The sequence below is a fragment of the Bufo bufo genome, chromosome 11, assembly GCF_905171765.1.
Source record: "Bufo bufo chromosome 11, aBufBuf1.1, whole genome shotgun sequence".
In the NCBI taxonomy this organism is placed as follows: domain Eukaryota; kingdom Metazoa; phylum Chordata; class Amphibia; order Anura; family Bufonidae; genus Bufo; species Bufo bufo.
Window position 1 is genome coordinate 65,151,275 of NC_053399.1, and position 26,989 is coordinate 65,178,263.

The 26,989-nt window shown below is 45.0% G+C and overlaps 1 protein-coding gene across 1 annotated transcript in view; it reads left to right on the forward strand.

Annotated features, from left to right (window-relative positions):
- The first annotated feature begins 5,777 nt into the window (after window positions 1-5,777).
- AKAP6 (A-kinase anchoring protein 6) overlaps window positions 5,778-26,989 on the forward strand; it is a 587,230-nt gene continuing 566,018 nt past the window's right edge. Inside the window, exons 1-2 of the mRNA XM_040411001.1 lie at window positions 5,778-6,225; window positions 6,384-7,000. Coding sequence (XP_040266935.1) covers window positions 5,778-6,225; window positions 6,384-7,000 — 1,065 coding nt within the window. The remainder of the gene's footprint in view (window positions 6,226-6,383; window positions 7,001-26,989) is intronic.

The following is a 26,989-nucleotide window of genomic DNA, read 5'->3' on the forward strand; positions in this document are numbered from 1 at the left end:
ACGCCAAGACCAAGGGATGAGACGGATGGAAGTCTAACATGAGCAGGAGAACAGCAAACCAGGTAATAATCGCAGGAAGGACCTCAATAACAGGCAATCTGTGGCCAGAAGATTGCCTGTTTAAATAGGGTGCTGGTGGAGTCATGTGACGTGGCCAGCGTCACATGACTCCTGAGTTCTAGTACAGCCGAGCGCCGAGAGAGCAGCTCAGCGCTCAGCCCCATTGCGGTTACCATGGGAATGGGCGACGCCGGGCGCGCTGATAACGCGAGCGCGCCCCGGTCGTCCCCGCCTCCGCACAGAGCGCACCGTGACAGTACAAAAAGCATATTTTCCAGTGTCACCTTCAGCAAATATTTTTTTTTCAATTAATAATAAATAAGTGTACAGTAATTGTATTATCCAGTGTCACTGTTAGTTTATATTTTTGCCGCAGACGGTGAATAATTGCGCTCTTTTTTCAATAAACCTGTTGCAGAGTTTCTTCATTTAACAAGTGTACCAAACCTGCAATCTGTATCTCATTGTTTAACCCAGACCTCTGCTGTACGATGATGGAAGTCTGGTCTTTAAGATGGTGCCCACTAGCAAGCCCAGGGTTGCCATACCGGCCGGGTTTGTTTTTGCTGTTTTAGGGCAGCAGAGTCCCTAGGCTAATGTCTGAAATCAGCAATAATGCTAATCACATACATTTAACCCCCTTAGATGCAGTGGTCAAATGTGACCACGACATCTGAGAGAGCTTATACCAAACCCGCAGTTGTGTGCCTTCCCCTGGCTGAGATCAGGGAAGGCGATCTGTACTAGTAATAGGTTTGAGCCTGTGAAGGCTTCCAGGCCGTTTTTTATTAGTATATATTCCAATGCTGGTCTGCAGATTCTGTAATGCATAGATACCATTTAGAATTGCTTGTTAAAGGCCTCATGCACACGACTGTTGTTGTGGTCCCCATCCGAGCCGCCGTTTTTGCGGCTCGGGTGTGGAGCCATTCACTTCAATGGGGCCGCAAAAGATGCGGATAGCACTTCACAGCAATTGTCTATGCTGTGAAGATACGAGATGTGCAGCACCTGAAACTACGGTCAGAAACTTGTAAATAACTCATGAAAGAATAAAGTTACATTAAAACCATTGTTTTTCTTGTGAAATTCCCAATAAGTTTTTATGTGTCACATGACCCTCTTCCTATTGAAAAAACAAATGTTGGATTCGAAATGGCCGACTTCAAAATGGCCGCCATGGTCACCACAATCTTGAAAAGTTTCCCCCCTCACATATACTAATGTGCCACAAACAGGAAGTTAATATCACCAACCATTCCCATTTTATTAAGGTGGCCTTCAGCCAATGAGGATAAACGGCGGGGTGTGTCTAAGCGGCGTGTCTAAGCTATGAGAAAAGATTATAAAAAAAATTATTAATAAAGTTCAATCCCCTCCAAAAAATACTCTCAAGAGACAAGAGGGCACTTTTTCCATCTAGAGAATTTTTCATTCATTCCAGAGGCGACAAGACTACTTCCCCATGCGAGCTGTGAATCTGTGGAGTAGTCTACCTCAGGATGTGGTCACACAAAAAAAGATTAGATACTTAGAACTAAATAACATTAATGCATATGAAATTGTGTAGAAGTCTTCACTAGAGATGAGCAAATTTTTTAAAAAATTTATTCAGTTTGATCCGAATTTATTTGCGGTGAATTGTGTTAAAAAACAGCTATTTCCTGGCTGCAGAGAGCCTGTATAGTGGTGTAGAACACTGTGCCTTGCAGTAACACGCTGGGAGTCTGCTCTGGTAGTGAAATAATACTGTGAGTCCGTATGACATTCAGATGACAGGCGTCGCTCTTAGGCTACTTTCACACTAGTGGCAAGGAACTCTGGCAGGCTGTTCCGGTGTGTGAACAGCCTGTCGGATTCGTGTTACTGCTAGTGCACGCGCGCCCCTGGACTACCGCTCCGGCCCCATTGACTGTAATGGGGGCGGGCCAAAGTTCCGACGGCAGCACGGCAAACATGTCGTAGTTTTATTCCGATCGCCTCTCGGCATGTTTACCGTACTGCCGCCGGGACTCCGGACCGCCCCCATTATAGTCAATGGGGCCGGAGTGGTAGTCCGGGGGCACGCGTGCACTCGTGGCAGCAAGGATCCCACAGGCTGTTCACCCGCCGGAACAGCCTTCCGGAATTCCTTGCCGCTAGGGTGAAAGTAGCTTTACAATCACTGCACACTTCACTTATTTGGGCAGTCACTGGGCCAAAACTGACCAAATAACTATGAACTCAACCTTACAGGTTGATGTTAGCGCCAAGAAGAAGCGCACTCCTTTTACACAGTCGTCAGCTGATTCCACATAGATGTCTACAGAACCTGTTCTATATAATTGCTTATACAAGTAGAGCCCCCAGACAGAGTGGAGAGGGTGTTAGCAGTAAGTTTGTCTTGATGTCACTGATTATTTTGCCCTTCCTCTGATCCGTCAGAACAATAACCCAAAAAAAACGGATCCTGTCTGTTGAGCATCCGCCTTCACTCGGTCAGCATTTAGTCAGTAATCCATCAGTATACGCTAATGCCCAAAAAATCTAATAAATAAATAAAAAGGAAATTAAAACACCACAAAAATGTCTGTAATTTTCTCACTTCACCACACAACGGCTAATAAGCCCTTTCCCCCCCCACTAATGCACACAAAAAAGGGCTTTAGAACATATAACTGCACCGCTGAATGGCAAATAGGCCCTTATTTTTTCCACTTATACACGCCACAAAAGGCTTTAGAACATATCACTGCACAGCTGAACGGCAAATATATTTTACTTTTGCCACTAATACACGCCAAAAAGGGCTTTAGAACATATAACTGCACTGCTGAACGGCAAATATATTTTACTTTTGCCACTAATACACGACAAAAAGGGCTGTAATTTTTGCACTTCACCACACAACAGCTAATAAGCCCTTTTTTTCCACTAATACAAGCCAAAAAATGCTTTCGAACATATAACTGCACCGCACAAAGGCAAATAAGACGTAGAAATATTTTCTTGTAATAAACCCTATTAATGGCTGTATCAAACAGCACTTGCACCTCAATAAGAGTTTGCTGGAATTAAAAAGCTGCGTAATGGCAATTTGGATCCCCAGTCAGTGCAGCAAGGTGTAATAGGATTGGTCCTATTACCCAGGCTGTAACCTCCCCTACTGAACCCTGTTCAACATAAATGCTGTGGAATGATTTCTCCCTATCCTTTCCCTACACCTTGAATAATCTTTCCCTGCACTTGTAAATCGTATATTTTTAGCACAATGAAGATTTTTCTAGCACTGTCCCTAGCGCCTGTGTAACATCCCAGAGTTATGTTACGAAACTCTTTTACCCCGCTACAACCTGTTAAGTGTATCTGCATTGTCATCCTGTGTAATTTAACGTCACATCCTCACTAATGTGCATTGGAAGCCTTGTAAATGTATTTGCTGTGATTTCCATGTACACCAGCAGGTGGCCGCAATGTGTTTAGAAGGGACTTAGTTCAGTTTAGCATATCTAGACTGGAATAGTTCATTCCAGTCTAGCTCCCCCCTCTTTGAGGAGGTGTGGAATGTTCCCACATCCTGCCTCATGGGGAGGGAAGGAAGTTCAGTTAGTGTGCCAGCCGCCCCGGCTAGGGGAAGGCTGTGCTGGTAGGAGCTCCCAGTTCTAGGGATCCCAACCCAGGATCTTGTCTCGGCTGAGACCAAAGATCATCATTCCCAGCCTGAGCCTTCAGCCTCAGCTGGTGACAAGCAAGCAGCCACCTCCAGAACTCCAGGAAGAACCATACCCTGTGAGCATAACTGTGAGTACCATCCAGAGACCAGGAGCAGCCAAATACCTCCTCAGCTAGTCAGTCTCATATACAGCAGAAGATAGAGCAGAAGATAGTAATTCCTGCCATATTCTCAAGGCACATGATGGAAGCAGAAGATAGATTCCTGCCATACATTGCCAATACCTTCTGGGACCAAAGACTATTGCTGTACCTCATATGGATTACTGCTGCACCAGAGTAAAGACAAGTTTGAATTATATTCCAAGTCTGGATCTCATTCATTGCTACCAAGTTCCTCAATTACTCCTACTAGCAACCCACTCATTTATTGCAAGTGAGTCAGGATCCAGGAGTCCAGCCGTACCAAGGTAGGAGACACCGTTGACACTATTGCCATTATCAAACAGAGACATTACCCCACTCTGGCATTCCTAACCTGGTACATGAGTTAGGAACAGCCTGCCAGAGTTATGTTACGAAACTCTTTTACCCCGCTACAACCTGTTAAGTGTATCTGCATTGTCATCCTGTGTAATTTAACATCACATCCTCACTAATGTGCATTGGAAGCCTTGTAAATGTATTTGCTGTGATTTCCATGTACACCAGCAGCTGGCCGCAATGTGTTTAGAAGGGTCTTAGTTCAGTTTAACATATCTAGACTGTAATAGTTCATTCCAGTCTAGCTCCCCCCTTATTGAGGAGGTGTGGAATGTTCCCACATCCTGCCTCATGTGGAGGGAAGGAAGTTCAGCTAGTGTGCCAGCCGCCCCGGCTAGGGGAAAGCTGTGCTGGTAGGAGCTCCCAGTTCTAGGGATCCCAACCCAGGATCTTGTCTCGGCTGAGACCAAAGATCATCATTCCCAGCCTGAGCCTTCAGCCTCAGCTGGTGACAAGCAAGCAGCCACCTCCAGAACTCCAGGAAGAACCATACCCTGTGAGCATAACTGTGAGTACCATCCAGAGACCAGGAGAAGCCAAATTCCTCCTCAGCTAGTCAGTCCCATATACAGCAGAAGATAGAGCAGAAGATAGTAATTTCTGCCATATTCTCCAGGCACATGATAGAAGCAGAAGATAGATTCCTGCCATACATTGCCAATAACTGCTGGGACCAAAGACTATTGCTGTACCTCATATGGATTACTGCTGCACCAGAGTAAAGACAAGTTTGAATTATATTCCAAGTCTGGATCTCATTCATTGCTACCAAGTTCCTCAATTACTCCTACTAGCAACCCACTCATTTATTGCAAGTGAGCCAGGATCCAGGAGTCCAGCCGTACCAAGGTAGGAGACACCGTTGACACTATTGCCATTATCAAACAGAGACATTACCCCACTCTGGCATTCCTAACCTGGTACGTGAGTTGCAACACCTTAAAGGGCCCTGAGACTGTACCCTGCGCACGCTACAATTGGTGTCACGAACAAAAACTCTTAACTATAATTTACACCTGACCCAGTCATTGCATATTATAGCGTCAGTGTGCATAACCCCAATCTGGCTTACTGCATATTTTGGCGTCACTGGAACAGGATCGAGCTGTGTGCCAACAGAACAGGATCGAGCTGTGTGCCAACAGAACCGAACCCAATTGTGTGCTTAACCGGATCGAATTGCATGTTTCACAGTACTGCAAGTTCTGAGAATTGTACAAAAACCCTGAAAATTGACTTTATTACTTTGTTGCTGTGCCAGAAAGCGCTAAACGTGCGCTCCAGCACTCAAAGGGTTAATTCGCCATATTCGCAAAATTGCGCTGCTTCTTCATGCCCAGAAGCGGGAAAACTCAGGAACGCCCTCTCAAGAGCACGAAGATGCCGAATACGCCCCCCTAGAAGCGGGAAATCTAAAGCCTGCCCACCAAGAACTTTGCATTGTGAGCCAAGGGAGTGAAGTCTCCTCCCTCTGGGCTCCACCCTCACTTCCTGAATGCACCTCGACAGAGGAGCCAAGGAAGATGGCGCTCCCGTTGCCGAAATGGAACCAAATGGTTATCGGAGGAGAGCCTGTGTATGAAGACCACCCACCAGAGATTCAAGTCTCTCAACTGGTGAAGAAAAGTGGTCCCTCCGTGTTTGCCGCAAGCCCGGAGACAGTGGATCCCTCCACGGCTACGGAGCCTGTAACCCCTATTCTTACCAGCTCCGAAGAAGAGAAGGCCGCTGTTGCTGTTACCACTCCTGCGGAAGAAGACGCTACTCCAGCCAAGTCCTCGGAGGCTGTGGATCCCTCCGCTACTTCTGCTGACAGCGTCGAAGGCGAGACGTCCCCCAAGATGGCCGCCGATGCTAAGTCTGCTCCCGCGGATGATGCCGCTGACGTAGCTGCCCAGGCTTCGGACCAGCCTGCACCGCAGACAGCGATTGGACCCCGCGATGACCACCAGGAGGCACTGGAACCGCCCAGTCCGTACTTGCCCCTGTACCACTTCCCGCGGGTCCCGATACCTCCAACAGGCCTAGGCCTGCTCCGCCAAGGACATTTACTGGTGCGGCGGAGGCGGCCGGAACTTCCACTCCGCCGCCCAGTACTACTGCAAAACCGGGATGCTTAAACCCCAAAGTGCCGTGGGAAATTACTGTCTACGCCCAGACGGCTTGGGAATACAAGTCCGCCATAGAAGAATGGGTCAAGCAGGTAGTAGATGACCCCCAGCCAGGAGACCCCAAACTCACCAGGCGGACAGGGACAGTCCTCTGGTTTTCAGTTGAGAGAGGAGTGGTATTTCTCCAAGACAGTCACTCTGGGTCAGAGATCTTTGTGGGCCGCCGCTCAGTCAAGCGACATTACCTGCCACAGGCCCGTCACAACCTGTACGCAGGGGACCAGGTGGAATACACCCCTATGCGTTCAGTCCAAGGACCCTTTGCTGCCGGTGTGACTCTACTGGACAAACCATTAACCCCTTCAGTCACCCCAGAGGTCTGGCAGGAAGACCCAGGCTCTGCAGGGAAGGTCCGTTCTTTACAAGAGACCCCAGCTGGCAGGTTGCGTTTCAGGGAGCATCCCCAGCCAGCACCTGCACCACTTATCCCTGACCTGGCTGCACCACCAACACTACGGGTGGGCCATTTTAACAATTCCGTGTTGACCTTTAACCCCAGGGTGCAACCCTACGTACTGCCTTGGAAGCTGCCCCAGGCACCTGCAAGTAGCCTTCCAGAACCCCTTCAGCCGGAGGTATTAACCGCCTCTGCACCGGCTAGGGATCCCGGCTTGCAGCAGGTTACAGCTGCATTCTCCAGGCTGTCTGCACAGCCAACTCCAACAGCCACCACTAGAGGGCAGTGGCGCACTACTACTGCTGCAACCATGAGCTACCAGAGGCAAGAGCGCCCCCTGATACGCTTTAGTAGCTCCAGCAGTGAGGAGGACATGGATGTCCTTCTCTAAATGCATCCCTCTACAAAAATAAGGAACTATATGGGAGCCACGTCGTGGACTGTCCCTGATGGGTGAGGACCCGTTGGCATTCTGTTTTAAAATTTTTATTTCCAGGTTGCCCTATTTAGTCCTCACCCTGATGGTCATGAGCTGTAAGGACTCCCCCCATCATCATTTAACCCTCATGTCCAAGTTTTCATTGTTTTATCCCCTTTCTCAGGTTACTTGATAGCCTTGTGGAACTATAGTTCTACAATATGCTGCTTTTAAACATTTTATGCCTCCTTGGATTACAATTAACTTTTATCCCTGTGGATTACAATTGACTTTTAAAGTTTCCAGAGGATTCAACGTCAAGCACTTCAAGTCAAAGGACTCAAGTTATTTTGGAGCCTTCCCTTGCATTAATAAATTTGCACTACTTTTATTAAAAATGTTTACCGCAACATAAAAGCTTGCACCCAAAGAAAAGACTCAAACGATTACCTGAGCTCTTTGTGATGTCCTATTCAATATTTTTTGCACTAATTACCAGTCTACAAGTTATGTAACGTTTAAGATAACATGCCCATTGTGTGTATTCTCTCCTAGGTGCCGCAATGTGACCTTCCTGCACTATTTGTGATTATTGCACTTAACAAAAAATGTAGCAACTTACTCAGTATGCCTTACTTTTCAGCTCTTATTCTCTCCTCTCTTTATACGGACTGCCTTCATACGGACGTTTAAAACTAATAGCCTACTCTTAGTGCACAGGTAGGACCAAGTGGTGAGTCCTGGCAGGTCCAGTAACTACACAAGTAACCCCGCTGCTTCGGGAATGGTTAGTAGTCATAGACTTCTCCTTCCCGTTTGTTATGTGTTCAGGATTGCTCCCATCCTGAGGTGTTTTACTTCCAGGAGTTCCATGGGATTATACTACCCTCCTCCTGTGACATTGCCAGAAGAGTATGGAGACGCTAAATACCTCCCCTTCTGAGCCTTTGCCTAAGGTATGGTACCTCAAGCCTTAGAGCCACAATTTAGCTACCCCTCAGTCACCATAGTGATCGTGCTATAAGCCAAAGTCTGCAGACTTTGGTGCAGGAAAGGGAATACAGGATAAAGCCACACTTTCATTTGCGGGCATTCCATTACATGATGGTGGGATTACAGAGTAAAGACCCCCCCCATGCTTTCTTTGGTGTTTCCCGAGCTCAGAACACTTCAAAGTCAGTCAGTAATGTTTGCTTAGTGCAGTATTTGGTTCACTGGTTATACCGAGAGAGGGAAACTGTGTGTTGGACACCCTACTCATGCGGGCAGGAACCTTGGGATAGCCGTTCTATGTTTGTCTATGTATGTCATATGTGTAATTCATGCAGCACTTTGTACTTTATATGGGTACCCCAGAGCTTGTTCTTCTCCCTCCTAAGCATAAGCCGAGGGTGGCTTAACTCGAAGTAAGGGGGAATGTAACATCCCAGAGTTATGTTACGAAACTCCTTTACCCCGCTACAACCTGTTAAGTGTATCTGCATTGTCATCCTGTGTAATTTAACGTCACATCCTCACTAATGTGCATTGGAAGCCTTGTAAATGTATTTGCTGTGATTTCCATGTACACCAGCAGGTGGCAGCAATGTGTTTAGAAGGGACTTAGTTCAGTTTAGCATATCTAGACTGGAATAGTTCATTCCAGTCTAGCTCCCCCCTCTTTGAGGAGGTGTGGAATGTTCCCACATCCTGCCTCATGCGGAGGGAAGGAAGTTCAGTTAGTGTGCCAGCTAGGGGAAGGCTGTGCTGGTAGGAGCTCCCAGTTCTAGGGATCCCAACCCAGGTTCTTGTCTCGGCTGAGACCAAAGATCATCATTCCCAGCCTGAGCCTTCAGCCTCAGCTGGTGACAAGCAAGCAGCCACTTCCAGAACTCCAGGAAGAACTATACCCTGTGAGCATAACTGTGAGTACCATCCAGAGACCAGGAGAAGCCAAATTCCTCCTCAGCTAGTCAGTCCCATATACAGGGCTGGGCCGACACAGAGGCTGGGGAGGCTGCAGCCTCAGGGCGCAGCTTGGGCTGGGCGGAAAAATAAACCTATTTTTAATCTCTTACTTGTCAGCAGCGCAGCGCTGCCGGGCGCCCTCCCCGCCAGTCTTCACTCTAAGCTGCGCTTGTGTTAAGCCACAGATAGGAGCAGGAGGCTGCTGATTGGCCAGTATCAGCTAGCTGCCCTGCCATTGGTCCATCCTTTCACACCCCCTTCTCTCTGGAGCTGAACACAGCAGGAGGCAGGCATTCTCACAGTGGATCATGTGACCATGAAGGAGCATGTGACCTTCTTCTAACAAATCCATTCCAGGCAGCATCTACCCAGCATGTATGGCAGGACTCTGCTGAGCAAAGACCATGTGCCCAGGTGAGGTGACCACAGAAGTGCCCTGGCATCTGTCTTCTGCTGGAAGCTCAATGTGGAGCTTTATGAATGTAAAAACTAATACCCAAGAGGCTAAACAAAACCCTGCTTGTCTGCTTCTGACCCTAATCTTAACACATAACGTTCATTTGATTGCAATTTACTCTAACACCTAAAGGGATTTGTTTAAAGCCTGCTGTTTCTCTAGATGACCTTATGCTGATAGTAGTGTTAATAGAGTCTCAAAGGTCTGTAAAAATAGGGTAACTGCTTTTATAGACCCTTGAGACTCTATTAACACTACTATAAATATAAGGTCACCTAGAGAAAGAGCAAGTTTTTAAAATTATTTTTTTCCTTTAGGTGTTAAAACATAACTTATTTGATTGCTTGAACACCTAAAGGAAATCAAATTAAAAACCTGCTGTTTCTCAAGATGACCTTATGTTGATAGCAGTGGTAATAGAGTCTGAAAGGTCTATAGAAGCAGTTACCCTATTTTTACAGACCTTTGAGGCTCTATTAACACTACTGTCAACATAAGGTCATCTAGAGACACAGCAGGTTTTTAAAATGATTTTTCCTTTAGGTGTTACAGCAATCAAATGAAAGTTATGTTTTAGATCATCTGGAGAAACATCAGTTTTTTTAAATTATTATTTTTTCTTTAGGTGTTAGAGCAATCAAATGGAGGGGGAGAAATGTGACATGGGTGAGGATGGGGTTACATGATGGGCCGGAGACAATGACTGTAGCCTGCCTGTGCCATGGACTGGGAGAAATATGACATGGAGGGCTGATGGCTGACATGGGGGTCTGATCTGAGGCATTGGGGCTGTGCCTGTGAGCTGAGGTCTAATTAACATTGGTGGTCTGATGGCTGACCTGACCTGAGGTGGAATGAAAAATATTGTTTCCTATTATCCTCCTCTAAAACCTAGGTGAGTCTTGGGGTGGGTTGGGGTGCGAGATCATTAATAACAAACATACATATTTAAATGGCGTGGGGGGGGGGGGGGCTTGACTTGAGTCATCTACTGATCAGTGATCATCAGAGCATTAGAGCTGCAGGAATAAATAACCTCTAAATGTCTGGTGGGGCAGATGGGGGGGGACCAAAGACTATTGCTGTACCTCATATGGATTACTGCTGCACCAGAGTAAAGACAAGTTTGAATTATATTACAAGTCTGGATCTCATTCATTGCTACCAAGTTCCTCAATTACTCCTACTAGCAACCAACTCATTTATTGCAAGTGAGCCAGGATCCAGGAGTCCAGCCGTACCAAGGTAGGAGACACCGTTGACACTATTGCCATTATCAAACAGAGACATTACCCCACTCTGACATTCTTAACCTGGTACGTGAGTTGCAACACCTTAAAGGGCCCTGAGACTGTACCCTGCGCACACTGCAATTGGCGTCACGAACAAAAACTCTTAACTATCATTTACACCTGACCCAGTTATTGCATATTATAGCGTCAGTGTGCATAACCCCAATCCGGCTTACTGCACCTGCTGACGTCTCTCCCTGCATTAAGTACACTGGAAAATGGCAGAATCCAAGATGGTTGAGGCTATTTATAGGGCTGTGACGTTACAGGGCTGATATGCTGCATGCATGGCATTATGGGTGATCCCGACTTCTCAGAGTTCCTTGCTCCATGTCCTCACACGTGCAGCAGCCATTTTAGGAAAAAATATGCTTCGCTACCACTTTGTCAGTTTCGACTCTCTCATCTCTAGTCTCCACCCATCCCTTGGTTGAACTTAATGGACATACAGTATATCTTTTTACAACCGTACTATGTAATTTGTGATATTACTTTCAAGAAAGGCATTCAGACCCTTCATGAACTGGTTCAATGCATCAGCTAACATCCTCTGGCAGAGAGCTTCATATTCTCATTGCTCTTAGGTCGTGTTGACATGGCTTCCTTTGCAGGAAGAATTTGCTGCAGATTCCATGCTAGAAAACTGTTGCGTGTCTGCATGGAATCCACGTTTTCAATGGCAGGCCACGGTTTATGGCTGAGACCACGGCAAGAAATGACATGACCTTTGTTGGCCTGGTCACAACTATAAACCGTGGCAGCATGAACAATGGGAAGCAGATCCTGCATGCCGACCAGGCATTTTTTTGGGGTGAGGACTTCGCAACTAGTTCCAACTGCATCATAACGGCCCCTATATTATATAATCCCTGTCTGTGTTGATGATGAAACCTTCTCCCCTCTAGATGTAGAGGATACTCTCTTATAATGGTTAATGGCCTATGTTCAGGGGCATAACTACCATAGCGGCAGACGATGCGACTACTATGAAGCTCAGGGCAAGAGGGGGCCCAGTCTTAGTTGGGATTATCTCCTCTTCTACTGGAGGTAAAAACTTGGTTAGGACTCTACGGGAACAACTTTTCAAATGAAGCAGTGGAGAAATGTCCCAAGGGTCATTTAAAAGGGTTTTGGCAGAAACCCTTCTGTCCTGTGTGGGGGCCTGGTTTGATCCGTGCTATGGGGCCCTTACCTCTCTATGTACCCCACTGCCTATGTCTAAAAAGATCATTAGGAAGACTTCTGTACTATGTATTCATATATTTGTACCAGCCAAATACATTCTCTTTCAAGAGCTGCTTTACATTCCAGAAGTAGCACAACCACTACATGTGAATATACCCTAATAAATAAATATCTAAGCTCACTTGGTACATTATAATAGGGGACACACTGGAATCCTACCAAGTTAGCTCCAGAAGCCTCCAGGGAGGGACAGGTACCAACTCTGGAGACAACTACAAACTCTGAATAAAAATAAAAATGCTGGGCACTCTCCATACAATTTATTATTTATGCTATAAAACCTTAGTATATGACAATAGATAGATAAAGCTAAGACGCTATTGTCCTAAAATCACATACATATGCATTATCCTAAAATCAGTGCTTGAAAGATTCTAAACTTATATCAAATCTACCTTGGTACAGATTTTAAAATATATATTATGTGTTATATAAAATATATATGATCTGGGATGGTACAAAATTGAGCCTCCGTAATCGATGACACAGCAATAGTCTTGAATTATAAGTCTGCGTTTCTAATGATGTCTTATACAGGTTCTCTGAACAGTAACATTATTCGCATCTCCTCCGGATGCAGTGGTGATACAATAGATATGTATTAGATCTCAGTAACTGGTTAGCGGCGTCCCGCTATACTCACTGGTCAGCGGCATCCAGCTGAGCTGTTTCAATAGTTGGCTTTACACTGCTGATACTCCGATTGGTATGCTGCTGGGAAACTTCTTAGGTGCCTCTACCGTATCCCTTGATAGCTCTGGATGCCGCTCCGGTTTGACGAGGAGTCGGTGTCTTACGAGCTCGAACCCACCTTCTCCCACGCTGATGTTTGTTTGCACGTGTTGATTTGCTGTACAGCGTGCAGTGATTTCTGTTAGTAGTGCGTCGGATTTTTAGTTTTCTGGATTGGTTTGGCATCGAGTTATTCAGCAGATGATATTCCGATCCATCAGAGGGGTCTTGAACCAAACGCGTTTCGGGGCTTAAAATCACCCCTTCCTCAGTGGTATTAAGTCCCCCATGAAATCTCCCTTTATATAGGGGTTACAGTTTTCTCTAAAATCCGGTGTGGATTTTTTTCTTTTTTTTACATTTACAAAATCTGGTACGGATTTTCAAAATATCTGGATTCATTAAAATAGTCTATTTCTACTTATTGCAATTATTTTCTTCCTGTGTACCATGCCATAAACGATACTTATATTATTGCCACACAGTTAAAACACACAGTTAAAAACCTATAATATTAGATCAATACTACAGGGAGTCTTTAAAGTCCATTATTTCATATAGACTTCCATATAAGTGGTCTCTATTTGACATAGCACTAAAAAAAAAGCTGCAACCCTCTTGCCGTATTGCTGCGGTTTCAGTGCGATTCCTTATAATTTTAAATATATTTCGTTTTTTTTATATAAAACAGGTATGACGTAAAATCTTATAAAATAATCCCCTATTTTAGAGGACATACAGACCCACATTACCATTAACCCATTAACCATTTATATTTATGCTGTTAATTATCAAAGGTTCACACATATCATTATGATTTTTAAAATTCTTGTGTCTCCAAGTGATCCATAGTTGACGTTGTACTATTTGTTCATAGATTACCTGTAAAGTATTTTTCTTTATATTCTAAGGTAGAGGTGGGGCAAAATGTACAGACGGATGAGCTTGATGGAGGTTCGTGTAAAGATGGAGGCCCACCGTAAAGGGCCGAACCCCCCCAAACATAAATATATTAAATGGGGTTGTGCCTTCGACGGTGGGCGTCCATCACACTCACAAAAATCCGAAAAGCTCAAATTCCGCGTTCAATCTGCCTGGAACAAGTGTGTTCAGTTCTTATATTCTTTGAGTCTCCAACCTTGACATTTTACTTATATGATTTCCCCCCCCTCCAATCTTTATTGACCTTATCAATAGCTGCGAATTTCATACCTGACGGATTTTTGTTATGCATTAGTCTGAAGTGCTTGGACAATACATGTGTCTCTAGACCCTTCTTGATGTTAGTCACATGTTCAGATATGCGTTTTTTTAGGGTCCTTTTTGTCCTTCCCACGTATTGTCTCCCACATGGACACTCTATAATGTATATTACATTCTCGGAATTGCAGGACAAAAAATCATTTATTTTATGTTTATATTTGTTCACTGTTGATATAATTTCACTTGTCTTGCGTGGAAATGTAGTGATTCTACAATTTCCACATTGACCACATCTATAAAATCCCTCCATGTTTATCCAATTCTGTATAGAGCTTGTATCTTTTTTCTCTCTTCTAACTGTTGGGGCCACCGTATTTCCCAAATTTGGGGCTTTAGTTAAAGTAATACGGGGGGTGGTTGGGATTAGGGGTCCTATTGTTTTATCTTTTTTTTAATAAATACCTGCGTATTATTTTCTGGATCTTTTTATATTCGTTATTGAATGGTAATATTATCCGTATTTCCTCATTGTTAACTTCCTTATCTGCTACATTTTTCGTTTAAAAAAAATCTTTTCTTTCTTTTCTCTATTCCTCACTTCGTCTAAAGCTCCATTTATTAGTTCTTTGGGATAATCTTTTTCTATAAATGCTTCTTTCATTTTACTTGCCTCTATTTCGAATTGTTCTTCTACTGTACAATTACGCTTGATTCTTCGAAATTGGCCTTGTGATATGTTCATCAGACAACTTGGTAAATGGCAACTGCTGTATAGAATATAGCGGTTTCTTGTTGTAGGTTTAATATATGTGCAACTTTTTAGCATTTTGTCCTCTACATAAATTTTTAAATCCAAAAATTCCAAAATCTCTTTGCTAATGGTATGTGTGAATTTTAAATTAAGATCATTAAGATTAATCTCCCGCAAAAAATCTAGACCAGTGATGGCGAACCTATGGCACGGGGGCCAGAGGAGGCACTCAGAGCCCTCTATGTGGGCACCCACGCCCTGGAAAAAGTCTATGGCATAGCAATATGCTTTAGACTTTTCCTGCCATTCATCATCCCCAGGACACACTATGAACAGCACAGGCAGCGCATTAAATGTAGGCTATTAATCTATTATAGATAAATGATAAAGGACATGAAAGATATGTTATATTGGTATTTAGGTTAAATTGCCGTGTTGGCACTTTGCGACAAATAAGTGGGTATTTGGTTGCGGTTTTGGGCACTTGGTCTCTAAAAGGTTCACCATCACTGATCTAGACTATTCCTACCCGATTTCCAAATAAAAAACACATCATCGATATATCTTTTCCAGAGCACCAGGTCCGCCCCCAGTCGGGGGGCAATGGCCTGTTCCTCCCAATTCTCACAACTACAAACTCTGGCCTGGAACTGGCAATGACAAGAGAACAAGCTGCTTCTGTTGTAGTCAAATGCCAGTCATGAAGCAGAGGACCATGACAGCCGTAGGAAGAAAGGAAGTAAGAGAAGAGGCAGAGGTTAGCACTGTCTATTGATTGCTAGAGCTGCGACTGGTTGTCTGTGCGCCAGAAACTCAAATCTTCCCCAGCTAGGGGATGGGGTAGACTTGAGCTATAACTTACACCAGTTTCTACCATTAGTCATAGTAAATTCAGCAGGCAACAGTAGGCCCTGTCTCCTCCCATCACAAAAAAAAATAAAAAATCGCAAATGATGGCGTATATATGGCGTGCACCATAATTAGCGACTGTTTAGCATCACTAGTTGTTATGCTACAGTAGCTTAAAGGGGTTGTCCCACGAAAAATATTCTACAGTTTTCAAACAAGCACCTGGATCTGAATACTTTTGTAATTGCATGTATTTTAAAAGTTTTGCGTAGCCACTGAGTTATTCAATAAAATGTATAGCATCGCCTGCTGTTTTTTTTCTTATTTCTTTGACCTGCTCACTGAAATGTTTTCTAAATTAGTCATGGGAGAACCCTTTTAAGTAAGTGAGGAAGTTTGTGATGTCAAATCAGTTGCATGATGGAAACACAGTTGTGATGTGACAGTACAGTAGGTTACTTGACTTTAACACACTTGTGATGTCAGAGCAGGTTATCTTTTGGAAACACAGTTGTGATGTCTCGGCTTCTAACGTGATGACAGTGACATAGGCATAATGACATAGGAAATAGCAATGTGCCATCCTGCCTTCCTGGTGTAAAGAATATGTATTTTTTTCAATATAACATGCAAAGCATCAGATACTCCAGGGGTAGAAGAGGAAATGTAGATATCTTTATTTACAATGCAGAGTACATTTTTAATCATTGTTCTGAATAGCAAAATATCAGCTAATTACTATCCTAGAACATCGAACTGGTCAAAATAACCAGGAATGCTTGTTATGTAGATTATCAGTAGCTTTAGCTGAAACAGGCTAAACAGTGACATTAAAGTACAAAAGAATAGACAGGCAGTAGATAATCCCAGAATTATGCAGGAATGTAAAGTGGCAAGGCTTAGACCTGGAAATAGTCTCCAATAGCACACTTAGGGCGGTTTGGTATTTATGTATTCATCTCATTGTCATCAAAATACAATTTTGTGCGGGAGTGCAAATGCTTCTTCCTAAGCAATAAAGAATTCTGTAGAGATTTCTTGATATTAGACTTCCATCTAGTGGCTTTTTTCAGTACTGCATGTGGAATCAATATATTGCGATGTGAAAAGTAAAAAAAAAAACATGTAAATTCATGCTCATGGGCATCATCTTGATTTATACTATCCTATCCTGTAGAGCAGGGGTACTCAACTAGTTTTATTAAAGGTCCACATACCTGGGTCTGCAGTCAGGTGAAGGTCCGAGCTGAACGCCAACAGTAAAGATGCCATGCGATCATGTGATCCATGCGCGTGGGGCGCTCTGACGTTATAGTGGAGCGCCCCGGGTAAGTCCCAGAATTAGTAATGGCCACATTAGTGCCCCAGTAAGAATAATGCCCCCAGTAAGAATAATGTCCCCATTAGTGCCCCCAGTAAGAGTAATGCCCCCATTAGTGCCCCCCTTCTCTGCTTTTGCAAAAAAAAAAAAAAAAAATTTGCATTCACCTGGCTGTGGTGAACATTCGCTGCTGACTGCAAGCTCAGGACCGGTGCTCCAACGTGATGACGTCTTGTAGGTCCTGTCTTGAGCTTCTAGTCAGCAGGGAGTGTTCTCCACAGCGTGAGCAAATGGAGGTGGAGGTACCGTAATTTTATTAATTTTTTTACTAGCACAAGTTGCGGTGGAGGTAACGGCTGTACTAATGGGCGTTCCATGATGGAAGCGCTCATTAGTAAGGGTACTTTCACACTTGCAGAAGGACGGATCCGACAGGCTGCTCACCCTGTCATATCCATTTTGCCACTACTTCGCCGTGCTGCTGCTCTGTGCCCATCGACTATAATGGGGATGGGGGCAGAGCTACGGCGCAGCACGGTGAGAGGCCGCCAGACTAAAAGTACTACATGTCCGACTTTTTCGTCTGGCGGCCTCACGCCGTGCACTGCCATGCTGCGCCGTAGCTCCACTCCCGCTATAGTCAATGGGGAGTGGCAGTCCGGCGAAATAGCGGCAGGACGGATCTGACAGGGTGAACAGCCGGTCGGATCCGTCCTGCCGCAAGTGTGAAAGTATCCTAACAGTCCTTACAGGAAAATTCTGGCACCGGCAAGGGAACTAAAATACCAGCCTTGCTGGTGAACTACTGGCCGGGTGGCAACCCAAGCCACAGAACAGACATGTGATAGTTTTGTTCCGCATCCAATTCCCATTATTGGGGGATTGGATGCGGCCCCTTAATTACAATGGGGCCCCAAGAGATGCAGACAGCACACTGTGTGCTGTCTGCATCTTTTTTCGCTCCATTGAAACTAAGGGGTCCGCATCCAATGCCCCAATAATGGGAATTGGATGCGGAACAAAACTATCATGGTTTGATGGGGCTTAATCACTTTATTTAATCAGGTTACCTAAAGAAGATGGCCCAGGGGAGATGGGAACATGACACTGGAGTCAGTGACGTGTTCCCGCCTCTCTGTAGCCCTCTCCACGCACCCCTTACTTTCCAAATGTGACATTTATTTCATTGGTGGCAGTGGTGATGTCCCTCCCCTCTCCAGCAGCACGTAAGTGTCCTCTGGAGCTTGAAGCTCCCTTATGTGCTGCCGCTGCTGCAGGGGAGGAGGGACCTGTGAGCGCACGGAGGGAGAAAGCGCTGGTGCCTGCATGTGGAGGGAGCCGTCTCTCACTGCGCCCCTGGGAAGGAGGAAGTTTGCCGGTAAGCTCCGCCTCTTGCACGTACCAGAGTGTGCAGGAGGAGGAGCGCTATATGTGGAGGGAGCCGGCCTGTCTCACTGCGCTCTGGGACAGGAGGAAGTGCGCCGGTAAGCTCCTCCTCTTGCACATACCAGAGTGTGCAGGAGGAGGAGCGCTATATGTGGAGGGAGCCGGCCTGTCTCACTGCGCTCTGGGACAGGAGGAAGTGCGTCGGTAAGCTCCTCCTTCTGCACGGCACAGTGTGCAGGAGGAGGAGCGCTATATGTGGAGGGAGCCCTGTCTCACTGCGCTCTGGGACAGGAGGAAGTGCGTCGGTAAGCTCCTCCTCCTGCACGGCACAGTGTGCAGGAGATAGTGATGGGAAGTTCGGATCTTTTAGGTGAATCGGTTCATTTGAATCAGCTCATTCGGATCAGAATCGGATCTTCGGTTCACTTGGCGAGTCAGACTGCTGAGCTGACTCGCAAGTGAACTGAAGACTCTAGGTGCCGGTGCGCATGCGCAGCTGCTGACTCAGTCAATGACACTGCAGTGAGTCGGCTCTTCAGCTCTCTGAAGTTGAACTCGTCTCTGATTAGTATTGAGTGAGTCAGGAAGAGTGATTTTTTTATAGTAAAGGGAAGCTGAGGCTGACGTTGGACAGGCGGACAGGAGGAAGCTGTCACTGTGGTGTGCAATGTGAATTGTTGTCTGTTGTGCATTGTTCCCCACAGTGACAACAGTCTGACACTGACAGTAGTACAACCAACCAAGTGAAGTGAAATGTGAATGCACAGGGAAAACTATGTGCTGAACTGTGTCATCTGTCCCTTCTCTTATCTCTCTGCTCCTTATCACTGCTGCAACAAGAGCCGACAGCCTCAGTGTAACCTGCTCTACAGTCTGACTCCCGGCTCTTTTAACTCAATGAATCGAATGAGTCACTAACTGAGTCGGATCTTTAGATTCTTGTGACTCATTCCATTCATTTAGACTCCCTGACCCTGCACTACTCCGAGGACTCGAGTCAGAGCTGCTAGTGTGCTGTGCTTGCCTCGCCCCCTCAGCTCTGGTCGGTGATTGGTTGGTGGGCGGGGAGGGGAGGGGCCGGCAGAAGCAGCTTCCACTCTAGGATCATATTACTGACTCCTCCCGAGTCCCTCCCTCAGGCTCCTGCTGCCAGCGTGAGGTGAGCGTCTCTGTCTGCTGTGTCTGTGTGCTGGGACTGAGCTGAGCCGGTTCAAACGGATCGGATCACTCTGAACTGAATCGATTGGAGGAGCGCTCTGAAGGATGGCCGGGGTCCGGACAACTGGCGGCCGCGGTCCGTATTTGGACCGCGGTCCGCCAGTTGAGTACCCCTGCTGTAGAGGTTTAGGCTAGTGCTAAAATGGTCCAGCAGGCTATTCCGGCAGTGGAACAGCCTGCCAGAGTTCATCGTATCTGGTATAGCCGGTGTAAGGGATCGCTCTCTCTCAGGGGGTCGCAGTCACAGACTTTTTCGCAGACAACCGGATTTAATCTCCAAACTGGTGCTTTATTGTGGCACTTCATCACCCACACAAACATAAGCATCAAAATGAAACAAACACCTGCCCGTCTGGGCTCTAACTAATAGACAATAGTTTCCCTGACTCACCTCTAAGCACAGGGTCTCAGGCTCCGAGCCTTAGCAGGTCTGCTCATCAGACACAAGTCCATATGGGAAGAGATCTGGCTTCACATAGCCTCGTGGCCCCTCAGCCACATATGGTCCAGCAGCCTCCAGGCTGTGACCACACCAGCACCCTTGGGGGGAGATGGTCCAGAAGTCCCCCCGACTCTGACCGTGTGACCCTCTTTCTGTAGGCATTGCTGGGCCCCCCAAAGTTCAGGCTTTACAAAGCCTTGTGGCCCCTCAGCCCTCCTGGCTGAGACCACACAGAGCCTCTGTAGGCCTCTGTTTCCAAGTTTTCTCTCTCCAGACTGACACACAGAGGGTTGGTTTTATCCCTCCTTGATTACAGAAGGCGTCACCTGCGATGACCTCAGGTAAAAGACAATACCCGGACTGGAAGGGTGTGGACTGGCAGATCCCACTACCAAACCTATCCACCAGTCCAAATGAAATGCAGCCCAGAACAAAATGTAAACAAAACTGTCTCAGCAAACTATGCTTTGCTGAAACCCCTGCAGCTTTCTGGATTTTATTTATCTCACCCAGCTGAGGTATCTGGGTGGGATATACACACCTTCCAGCACTCATACTGTGAACATTACCACACCGGATACTACCTTTACCCACCTGAGCCCATTGACTATAATGGCACTCTATGGGGATCCAGCATTAGTGCTGGGATTCAGCTGGGCAAAAACTGCTGCTTCCAGTGGTATTTGTTCGGCCAAATCCCAGCACTAATGCTGGAAACAGGCCAGATACCTGCCAAGTCCCATTATAGTAAATGGGGCCTGGCTGTGCTCTTGCAGTTTCTAGCTATGCCAGATGCAATGAACTCCAGCAGACTGTTCCTCTGCCGGAATAGCATACTGGACCATTTTAGCGCTAGTGAAACTAGCCATAGCTTGCAGTCAGGCAGTGGCTCCATGGTAATACAATGGGACATCAGGCTGTTGATCAAGGTCACTCTGTATGCCCCCTTTATGTAAAACGCTTATGAAATGTCCACTTTAACCCCTTCAAGATGAAGCCCATGTCCTTTTTTACATTATCATTTTTTCCTGCCCACATTCCAAGAGCTATAACGTTTTAAAATTTCCAATCAATTCTTCATATTTTGTAGTGGGGAAAAATTATTTGTGGGGTAAAATTGAAAGAAAATTCACAATTCCGCCTAGGTTTTTTGGGTTTTAATATTACGGCATTCAGTGTGCATTTATTCTGCGGTTCAATATGAACACAGCAATACCAGAATTGTATAGTTTTTAATTTGTTTCACTACTTAAAAAAAGATATATAAAAAACTTTGGAAAAAAAATCTAAATTTTCTTAGGATTGCAACAAAAATTCAACAAATTATACTGCTGTGTAAATATACCAGTTACATTTAACACAGTATACTGCAGTTAATATACCAGTTATTTGAAAATTATACTGCTGCGTTAATGTAGCAGTTAAATTTAATGCATTAGGCCTCATGCACACGGCTATTGCCCAGCCATGGCCGTATTGCGGCCCGCAAACAGCGTGTCCACAATATGCATCACGGATGCGAACCCGTTTACTTGAATTGGTCTGCTATTCGGAACTGCGGTGTGGAACGGAGGCACGGAACCCCACAGAAGCAGTACGGAGTGCTTACGTGGTGTTTCTGTCCGTGCCTCCGCACCACAAAAAATAGAACATGTTCTATTTTTTATGGTGCAGATGGATCAAGGACCCATTCAAGTTGTTGACCGTGCATTGGGGACCGCAAATTGCAATTGGCCGTGTGTATGAGCCCTTATACTGCTTTGTTAACCCCTTGAATTTCAGCACCGTACATGTATGGAGGAAGTGGGGGGGCTTAAATGGAACTTCTATGGAACTACAGTCTAAGCAAAACGAAATCATGGGGATCTCCGCATCCCAAAATGATGCAACTATTAAAATATTTATCCCATACGGTACATTGTATGCTATATTAAATGGTGGGATTAGAAAGTACAACTTGTTCCGCAAAATAAAGCCCTCATAAGGCTAGGTGAATGGAAAAATAAAAAAAGTTATGGCTCTGAGAAGACAGGGAAGAAAAATGAAAACGCAAAAATAAAAAACTCATCCGGTGCTCAAGTAGTTAAAGAGAACCTGTCACCTCTCCTGACATGTCTTTTATAGTAACTACTAGCATTCCTCCTGTAAAAACAATTCTGGAGCATCTATTCTTAGGCCCCTTTCACACGGACGAGAATTCCGCGTGGGGGTGCAATCCGTGAGGTGAACGCATTGCACCTGCACTGAATCCGGACCCATTCCCTTCAATGGGGCTGTGCAGATGAGCGGTGATTTTCACACATCACTTGTGCGTTGCATGAAAATCGCAGCATGTTCTATAATCCGCGTTTTTTTACACAACGCAGGCCTCATAAAAATGAATGGGGCTGCGTGAAAATCGCAAGCATCCGCAAGCAAGTGTGGATGCAATGCGATTTTCATGCGTAGTTGCTAAGAGAAGATGTTAGTAAATTGATTAAAGTCAATTTACTGTATTATTTTCCCCTATAACATGGTTTTAAAGGAAAATAATAGCATTCCTAATACAGAGTGCTTGCTAAAATTTTGCTTGAGAGGTTAAAAAATAAAAAAATAAACTCACCTCATCCCCTTGATCGCGCAGCCGGCATCGTCTTCTTTCTTCTTCTTTCAGGACCTGCAAAAGGACCTTTGATGACGTAATTGCGCTCACCACGTGGTGAGCGTGGTGACATCAGCACAGGTCCTGCTGAATGAAGATAGAAGTATCTTCTATTTTCATTCAGCAGGACTTGCGCTGACGTAATCTTCTATCTTCATTCAGCAGGACCTGCGCTGACGTCACCGCGCTCACCACGTGGTGAGCGCGATTACGTCATCAAAGGTCCTTTTGCAGGTCCTGAATAATAACATCTACACAACACCGAACCCAAACCGGAACTTCAGTGAAGAAGTTCGAGTCTGGGTACCACATTCAGTTTTTTTTATCACGCGTGTGCAAAACGCATTGCACCCGCGCAATAAAAACGGAACAACGCAACGCAATTGCAATCAAAACTGACTGAAATTGTGTGCCCCCCCAATGCACCCGGGACGCATCTGGAGCGAATCCGGGACGCCTGTCTGAAAGAGGCCTTATGGCTCTGTGTTGTGCTATTCCTTTTTTATTTCTACTACTTTATTAAAATACCAGTGAGTTGCATTATATTTATTTTGCACATTTATATAGCACTGACATATTCCACAGCGCATTACAGACATTAGCATCACACTGTCCCCAATGAGGCTTACAATCTAAGGTCCTGCATTAATATACCAGTTAATATACCAATTGAATTCAATGCATTATACTGATGCATTAATATACCAGTAATGTACCAGTTAGTTGCATTATACTTCAGTGTTAAAATACCACTTGTTTGTTTGCCAGGACCTGGAAGTCAGACTGAGGTGCAGGGTAGTGTTGGGCGCGAATATTATCACGAATTTAAATCATGGTATATAGCACAATATATATAGTGCTATATACCGTATTTGTATTTGCGAATATTCTAGATTTTTTTTTTAGCAGTAACCTCCCTTCTTGCTTGTGGGCCAATGAGAAGGCTGCAATGGCTTTGTCTGAGCTTAGCAACATCCCTAGCAACCAATAAGAAAGTTGCCTGCCCCTTACTATATAAGAACCTCCCCAGCAGCCATTTTCTGCTGTTTTATGGAGTTCTGAGAGAGAGAGAGAGCAGTGTCATTGCTGTGCTCTGTGCTTTATTGTTTAATTACATTAGATAGTTAGTTAGTTAGTTAGTTAGTTAGTTAGTTAGTTAGTTAGCTTTTATAGATATATAATACAGATAGTCAGTGTATGTTAGATAGTGATATAGTGTAGCTGTTCCAGTGCAGGGTGTTAGGTAGTGTGATAGGTTCTGCTGTCCATACATAGTGCTGTGATGTCACAAGTTCACAACAATACTTAGTGCACCAATCACTAATATGTCACACCTGCTAAAATGTGAAGTTGCACGTATTGCTCAAAAATATGCGCATCATTAATTGCCAATTTGCGCAATCGGGAATATATTGGAGCACTCTATCTGCATATAAAGCTATTGTAATGTTCTTCCCTATCAACCATTTTCTCCAGTCTCAGGAATCTTCTAGTAGCTTAAAAAATGTAGCAACAGTGTCCCACGCCTGTATTGCGCACGCAATACGCGCATATTACATTGCCGATTTTTGCACTCAAGAAAATAATCGCGAATTCTCAAATTCACAAATGATGAATATTCGCCCAAATATTTGCAAAATATCGCAAATTTGAATATTGCTCCTGCCGCTCATCACTAGTGCTGAGGAGGTGACATCTGAGGAGGAGGGTGGTGACCATGGTAGCAACAGAAGAGACAACGTATAGCCAAAACCTAAAAAAAAAACTGCCAGGGCCAGATCTACTTCTATCGCAGTTAGACTGGGAACTGGTGATCCAGCTGAGCACATGCCCAACATATGCCAGACATAAGCCAAGCTTGGCTGCTGATAGCTCTGTTTAAGTAGCTTGGTTTGGCTGCTAATAGCTCTGTGGGAGTATGTCCCGTATGGTAGTTTGTCTCTACAGAGTCACCACAAAAAACACTGCCATGTGCAAGTTCTGCAAGATAAAATTAGCGTTCAAACACAAACATAGCCTCTATGTTTCTGCTTAGTTCTCCAGCCCCTGTACCCCTAGGACACACACACATTTATATCCAGCCTCCTATAGGGCCAGTGCGCACAATTCTAAATGCTTCTCGAGCCAATGGCTAGGGGTCCCTGGGTGTTTAAAGCTCTCTTTTCAAGCAGGGGGTGCCTAAGCATTTAGGTTCCTAGCGACCAGCAAAGGTGTTGAAGTAAAGTGCTTCTCCGATTCTCCTGCGTTTTGCCTGCTTTTATACTACCAGGAATAATGCCCTTAGAGTTAGCTCAAAGCCAAACTGGTTAGCTTGCACAGTGGGTCCACACTCAATGATCTGTATCAACTAATCAGCATTCGGAACAAAATAGTTCTTCTCCCGATATTCTTTGCGACAGCCAGACTGCATCCACAAAAAGTACAGTTTCCTTGTCATCCTTGCCTCCTACTGTTCTGCTCTGTCTTACACCTAGGAAAGAGTCCAATAGATTGACAGAAGAATTACATTTAGGTGAAGGTGCAAACCTAAGCCACATTTAAAGGATGATGAGATAGTTTTTCTTACACCTAGCAAAGAGTCCAGTGGATGACATAGAAGAATTTAATTTGTGGGAAGGTGTGGAACTGTGCCACATTTAAAGGATGATGTGACAAATGTATGTGGAAAGCCAAATCACGTCCATATATTCATATAGAGCATTACATTCCTATGTGATAGCCATTAATATGGAATTGTTCTATACTATTGTTTCATAGTTATGGGCTGACTACATTTTGGAACAGTTTTAGAAAAGATATCACTCAGATTGAATACTGAGCATTAAAGTCAATGGATCAATTCCCATGATCAGTTTTCTGTGTGACCTCTGGTCTGTGCCAAGAAAAATGTAGCATGTACCTCCTTGCTCCGATTTTCCCACAAGACTCATTAATTCAGGTGAATGGGTCTGCAAGAAAAATGGACCACAAATAAGCATAAAAATGTGTAGTGAGCATGGATATCTGAATGCAAGTACCTGCCACGCAAGTATAATACAATACAAGTACCTGCCACAGCTTCCTCTGTATAGTGCCAACCAAAGGGTGACCATATAAAGGGGCACATCACTAGTTATGCTGCCACTTGCTAGTCACTCAAGTTATGTCTTCTCTAAAACAGACACAGAATTATTGCAGCTTTCTGAGCCCTAATAGCTCTCAGGCTTGCTGGTTCTTTTGAGATGGGGTGAGATGTAGAAGGGAACTCCAGGGACAGCTGGACTGGGCGAAGAATCCAGAACAGCCCTGCTGAATCTGGAAAACTTGGGGGTTATAACTCTGCACAGGGAATCTGTCATGCTTGACATAGGACCTTCCTAAAACTGTGTCACTACCAGAGCTTTGGGACGTTCTCACAGCTCTGTTTCTCCACCCCTGTGATGATGTCACTACTAGAGCTGGGAGGAGTTCTCACTGCTCTGTTTACTTTTGGTTTCCTTCCTCCCAGCTGTTCCTCATGCGTTTGATTTCCCTCTCTTTATATCACCCCTCCTCCTATTGTAGGGCGTGGATTATAGTTCTCATTTCAGTTGTAGCTCTTGCTTTAGTATCTTCACTTGTAGCTATCAGTTCACTGGACCTGTGTTCTGCTGCAGCAAGCACTCCGGATATTGCCAGCTGTCCTTGGATCCGTCTTCTCTGCGGCTGCAACACCTTCAGCTAAGTGTACAGACATTGTTGTGTACCTGATTATTTTCTGACTGGATCTGAGGTGGCCACGGTTCCCTCCATATACTGAGTAGGGCACCGGTGGCCGTGCCCCTTCCACTATTGTAGGGGTTACAGTGGTCATCAGTCTTAGGCACGTGGGCATGCCTCGTTCCGCCATTTGGATCCGGGCATGTGCTTTAGCAGCATAGGGAGAGCATTGAGGGTCTGACAGGGGTCACCCTTTATCCTCCCTAGTTTGGGTCCGGTCAGTAGCTCTTTTACTGTGTATACTATTGTTGCTCACATACAGCCGTGACAAACTGTTGTTTATCAGGAAAAAAACACATCTGAACTGTTTCATTCTACGGTAGTTTTGGTGCTTTATATCACATCAGTCTATACTTGGTACTGTGCATGAAGATCTCAGTCTTGCTAGCATACAATGGAAGCCCAATCCATGGTCTTCCTAACCATTATAGATATTTCTGTGTTTGCACTCTAGCTGTCATTATCACATTTTGTGAGCTGGTTGGGCCCACTGATTAATAGTTGAGCTGTTCTATAATGGATGGCGC